Here is a 6,720-nt window from a genome sequence, read left to right as displayed (position 1 = left end):
GTCTGGTTGAAGTGTGTTAAACACAGAGTCTCTTTAGGCATCAACACACATCCTACACTACACATGTACTGGAGTACACAGACACACATCCTACACTACACATGTACTGGAGTACACAGACACACATCCTACACTACACATGTACTGGAGTACACAGACACACATCCTACACTACACATGTACTGGAGTACACAGACACACATCCTACACTACACATGTACTGGAGTACACAGACACACATCCTACACTACACATGTACTGGAGTACACAGACACACATCCTACACTACACATGTACTGGAGTACACAGACACACATCCTACACTACACATGTACTGGAGTACACAGACACACATCCTACACTACACATGTACTGGAGTACACAGACACACATCCTACACTACACATGTACTGGAGTACACAGACACACATCCTACACTACACATGTACTGGAGTACACAGACACACATCCTACACTACACATGTACTGGAGTACACAGACACACATCCTACACTACACATGTACTGGAGTACACAGACACACATCCTACACTACACATGTACTGGAGTACACAGACACACATCCTACACTACACATGTACTGGAGTACACAGACACACATCCTACACTACACATGTACTGGAGTACACAGACACACATCCTACACTACACATGTACTGGAGTACACAGACACACATCCTACACTACACATGTACTGGAGTACACAGACACACATCCTACACTACACATGTACTGGAGTACACAGACACACATCCTACACTACACATGTACTGGAGTACACAGACACACATCCTACACTACACATGTACTGGAGTACACAGACACACATCCTACACTACACATGTACTGGAGTACACAGACACACATCCTACACTACACATGTACTGACACACACACACACTACACTACACATGCACTGGACACACACACACACACACACACACACACACACACACACACACACACACACACACACACACACACACACACACACACACACACACACACACACACACACACACACACACATTGGCTATGAGGGTTTCAGCATGATATTCTTACTGTATGTTGTAGTCTGTCCAAGAGGGGAATCACACAAGACTGACAGCCTGTCATTTTATTAAAAGCATTCAGTTGATTACATGGCAGTTTAGAGAGCAACATAATAACAATAATCTACATCATAATCAATAATCAATATCATAACATTTATAATCAATAACATCATTATCTATATACTACTAACAACATCATAACAATAATCTACATCATAATCAATAACATCATTATCTATATACTACTAACAATATCATAACAATAATCTACATCATTATCAATATTGTAACATTTATAATCAATAACATCATGAGAGGTAAACAACAACAACAACAAACCCCTTTATTAAAAAATGTTTCAAAATACAAAGAATGACCAGATGATTATAATAATACATGGACTAATAATGGAAACACTTCAAGATAAAGAATCTAAGAGACACTAAATAAGATAAAGAATCTAAGAGACACTAAATAAGATAAAGAATCTAAGAGACACTAAATAAGATAAAGAATCTAAGAGACACTAAATAAGATAAAGAATCTAAGAGACACTAAATAAGATAAAGAATCTAAGAGACACTAAATAAGATAAAGAATCTAAGAGACACTAAATAAGATAAAGAATCTAAGAGACACTAAATAAGATAAAGAATCTAAGAGACACTAAATAAGATAAAGAATCTAAGAGACACTAAATAAGATAAAGAATCTAAGAGACACTAAATAAGATAAAGAATCTAAGAGACACTAAATAAGATAAAGAATCTAAGAGACACTAAATAAGATAAAGAATCTAAGAGACACTAAATAAGATAAAGAATCTAAGAGACACTAAATAAGATAAAGAATCTAAGAGACACTAAATAAGATAAAGAATCTAAGAGACACTAAATAAGATAAAGAATCTAAGAGACACTAAATAAGATAAAGAATCTAAGAGACACTAAATAAGATAAAGAATCTAAGAGACACTAAATAAGATAAAGAATCTAAGAGACACTAAATAAGATAAAGAATCTAAGAGACACTAAATAAGATAAAGAATCTAAGAGACACTAAATAAGATAAAGAATCTAAGAGACACTAAATAAGATAAAGAATCTAAGAGACACTAAATAAGATAAAGAATCTAAGAGACACTAAATAAGATAAAGAATCTAAGAGACACTAAATAAGATAAAGAATCTAAGAGACACTAAATAAGATAAAGAATCTAAGAGACACTAAATAAGATAAAGAATCTAAGAGACACTAAATAAGATAAAGAATCTAAGAGACACTAAATAAGATAAAGAATCTAAGAGACACTAAATAAGATAAAGAATCTAAGAGACACTAAATAAGATAAAGAATCTAAGAGACACTAAATAAGATAAAGAATCTAAGAGACACTAAATAAGATAAAGAATCTAAGAGACACTAAATAAGATAAAGAATCTAAGAGACACTAAATAAGATAAAGAATCTAAGAGACACTAAATAAGATAAAATCTAAGACAAAAGCAAAAAGCAATACATTCAAAACTTCAATTTATTCTGGAAACAAAACAGACGTAATTGAGCTACTCTCTTAAAATAATCAAAACCCCATGTTACCCAGAACCCCATGTTACCCAGAACCCCATGTTACCCAGAACCCCATGTTACCCAAAACCCCATGTTACCCAGAACCCCATGTTACCCAAAACCCCATGTTACCCAGAACCCCATGTTACCCAGAACCCCATGTTACCCAGAACCCCATGTTACCCAGAACCCCATGTTACCCAAAACCCCATGTTACCCAAAACCCCATGTTACCCAGAACCCCATGTTACCCAGAACCCCATGTTACCCAGAACCCCATGTTACCCAGAACCCCATGTTACCCCAAACCCCATGTTACCCAAACCCCATGTTACCCAGAACCCCATGTTACCCCAAACCCCATGTTACCCACAACCCCATGTTACCCAGAACCCCATGTTACCCAGAACCCCATGTTACCCAGAACCCCATGTTACCCAGAACCCCATGTTTCTCTGGTGGTAAAAACCAAACTAAAAGGATTAATGGTGGTTACAGTCACTCCTTTTAGATTTCTTCCAAGGTCCTAGAAAGAGAAACTAATTCTGAACTTGTTATTAAAATTAGAACCACTTCAGGTTTGTCACCACATTTTAAACAGCAGTCCACTGCTGACCATCCATTTAAAACACAAAACTGACCTAAGATCAGCATGTAGGGTCAGCTTCATTCTACTCCTACTCCGTCCCCTGGGCTGCTCTCTCCTCTCCCGGTCCAGCTTCAGCTCTGGAGCTCAGAGAGACCATCTCCATGGCATTGACATAAAGATCCATGCTGCTCACCCTGTTCACTCTCTTCTGCCTCCTGGTGGGCTAGGGAGACACAGCACCAACAGTCAGACATTTACTCTCTAGTATCTCCATTCTCTCTCCCTCCCTCTCCCCCTCACCCTCTCCCTCTAGTTTAAATGACTTGTAACGTCTGAGTAAATGTCTTTACCTTGTAGTACAGGTAGGAGGTGGTGATGGCTGTCAGTAGGATCAGCAGCACTACAACGTGTCTGATGATGAAGGCTGGCAGAGGAGAGGCTGCAAACAGAAACACCTTTGATGAGGGGACTGATCATCATCACATAGATCTGTGGGAAATCTGTCAATGACAAAGTTATAAGTCTGGTTCATGTTCAGTTACCTGTGATGGTGAGGGAGAGGAGCTCACTCTCAGAGGAGAAGTTATGAGAGAAAACATAATTGTCATAAACACATCTGTAGTTCCCTTGGTGGGAGTCATCTGCAGCAGGGAAGAGGAAGGCAGCAGAGTGATTGACAGCTGGCTGGGTCTGGGTTCTGTTGGAGCCGGTGAACGTGAGGAGGAAGGAGCCTCCTGGGTACTGTGGCCGAGTGGAGCAGGTGATGGTGAAGCTGTAGCCCCTGAACACCTCGGGCCCCTGGTGGCCCCTGGAGACCCCTCCCATTGAGTCAGTCAGGGAGATATCAGGCTGGACCAGGAGATCTGTAACAATAAAAGAGAACAAGAAAAACCTCTTCAACTAGTTTCCTATAGATATGACAATAACATCAGCATGTAACAGTGCTAGCCACCCTCCCTCACAGGGCAACATGAGTAGTGGGCCTACAGTCACTGAGACAACATATGTTGATATCAGGCTTCAGCAGGACATCTGGAACAAGAGGAGAGAAAAAGAAAACGTAGCTCCTCAACTACTTTCCTCATTTAGATATGACAATAACATGACATGTGACAGTGGTAGTGAGTAGAGACGTTCACTGAGATAACACTCAAATACAAAGCATTCTGGGATATTTAAGTTGCATTTGATTCCTACTTGGCTAAGTGATCTATTTAGTAAAGCAGACTGACAAGCTAAACAGTCATCATGAGAGGTGCAGAGGAAGTTGTATGAATGAAGGAAATCAGTTGAATATAATTATAATATCTTGTTATTACCTGAGCAGATCACTGTGAGTCCAGGAGAGAGATAATAACCTCTCCTACACTCCCTCAGTGCAGACTCAGACCCATAACAGGAAACTCTAAACCCTCCAGTGGTGTTTCCAGGTAGAACTGAAACAGTGGAGCCACAACCCAGCTGTCTACACACTACTGCAGCTACATCCTCCTGGTCCCTGTCTCCAGCTCCCACAGTCCTCCACTCTCCCTGGTCGTACCACTCCACTCCACCAGCACAGCGACTGCCTCCTCCCACCAGCCTCACATCATCAGGCTCTGAGAAAAGAAAAGAGAGAGACAGTAATCTTACTATTTTCTCACTAAAACACACCTATATTGTCTCTCATATTCCTCACTCCAGGTGAGAAACAATGTTGATTGAGTGACAAACTGTTTCTTACCTGAGCAGGTGAGTCCAACAACATTACCAGGTAGACAGGTGTTGTTTTCTCTGTCTGAGGTGTCACAGTCCAGGAGAAGGGACTCTTTGCCTTTACACTGGAACTCTTTATCCCAGGTCTGACCCTCACCTTCTCCATAGAGCCCCCCCTGTAGAGCTGCAGGAGCCCCACAGCCAAGCTCCCCACAGACTACCTCTGCATCCTGCCGGTCAAAGTCAGCTTCACACACTGAGGCCCAGGACTGATTGGACTTCACCTCCACTCTCCCAGAGCAGAGACCAGCTCCATCCACAAGCCGCACAGACTCTGGAGAAAAAGACTTGGTTGAACATTCAATCAGTTTTGTTGATGACACTGTCAAGGACTAAACACAAATATGTTGGATAAAAGATTGTAGTTTGCTATGTTTGATACTGTAAGAGGTAGAAATGGGTTCTTAGTCACTCAGGATAGGGTTGGGAATAATGCAGGCAGGAGACAGGAATAAGTTCACTTCACTTTATAGAAAATAAACAGCTGGACATCCATCAGGCAGCTTCACTTCAGTACCATCTGAACTACAATGATCTGCCCATGAACATCTCCCATAAACCAATATGACAAACACAAATATAATGTTTAAATACATCTGACATCTCCCTCTATTTAAATGAAATAAAAACACATAAAACATGATACATGGTAATATTGTATAATGTATAAATAAATCTCTCAATATGACCAGTCTCTCACCTGAACAGGTCACATGTTGATAATATTCACCATCACAGAAACCAGGTCCTCCTATGATGACACACTGTCTAATAGAAGACTCATCCCCACTACAACTAAATAGTATGACTCCTCTTCTTCCATATTCAATCAGAGGTCCTCTAGATTCAGCTACAGGATTGCCACAGTGCAGCTCCCTACACACAACCTTAACCTCTCTCATCATGTCCCACCACCACCCAGGACATAGACCTGACCACTCTCCTCTGTAGAAGACTTCCACTGTCCCAGAACAGGAAGTGGTCCCATCCACCAGTCTGACTGAGAGTTCAGCTGTAAACAGCAGAGAGGAAAACACAGTGGTGAGGACAGATGATGACAGTGATTCTGTTATTCTAACAGCAGTAGTGCTTTGTGGTTGACAAGTATTAGTAGTTCCATAAAACACTACTTGTTATTGGGGTTTACAATGGTTTGTATGGACACATGAATTTCTCCATGTGGGATAATAAAGTTGACTAATATTGAACTGCTATAATCACTGTAGATTTATACTCTACCTACCTGGTGGACTGACGCTTTGAGCCTGGAGATCTGAGGAGAAAGAGAGAGACAGAGGAGAAAGAGAGAGAAAGAGACAGAGAGATAGAGAGAAACAAAGGAGAAAGGGAGGAGTCAGAGGAAGAGAGAGACAGAGGTTAAATGAACATCAACATGACCTTTCATGATGTGATGGGGAAGACAGGCTTATCGTTGGTATGGTGCAACAACACCATTGTGTAAACACATTCCCCCTCTCTCCTCCACAAATCTCTCTATCCCCTACCATCCTCTCTCCTCCACCCCTCTCTCTTCTCCACCCTCCTCTCTCCCCTACCCTCCTCTCACTTCCACACATCTCTCTCTCCCCTCCCCTATCCTCTACCCAACTCGCTCCCCTACCCTCCTCTCTCCCCTGCCCTCCTCTCCCCTACCCTCCTATCTCCTTCACAAATATATCTCTCATTTACCCTTCTCTCTCTCCTACCATCCTCTCCCCTACCCTCATTTCTC

General features: G+C 41.2%; 1 protein-coding gene across 1 annotated transcript; it reads right to left on the bottom strand.

Annotated features, from left to right (window-relative positions):
* Positions 1-3,033: 3,033 nt before the first annotated feature.
* Positions 3,034-6,462, bottom strand: LOC123731873 (scavenger receptor cysteine-rich type 1 protein M130-like). The gene is made up of 7 exons (XM_045711274.1): positions 6,232-6,462; positions 5,689-6,000; positions 4,957-5,262; positions 4,553-4,831; positions 3,776-4,096; positions 3,584-3,672; positions 3,034-3,456 (listed from the first exon to the last, which is right to left on the bottom strand). The coding sequence occupies exons 2-7, from the start codon at positions 5,891-5,893 to the stop codon at positions 3,322-3,324; spliced, it is 1,335 nt and encodes a 444-aa protein (XP_045567230.1). The 5' UTR covers positions 5,894-6,000; positions 6,232-6,462; the 3' UTR covers positions 3,034-3,321.
* Positions 6,463-6,720: the final 258 nt, after the last annotated feature.

Source organism: Salmo salar, unplaced genomic scaffold (assembly GCF_905237065.1).
Source record: "Salmo salar unplaced genomic scaffold, Ssal_v3.1, whole genome shotgun sequence".
In the NCBI taxonomy this organism is placed as follows: Eukaryota; Metazoa; Chordata; class Actinopteri; order Salmoniformes; family Salmonidae; genus Salmo; species Salmo salar.
This window is presented reverse-complemented; position numbering and strand designations above follow the sequence as displayed.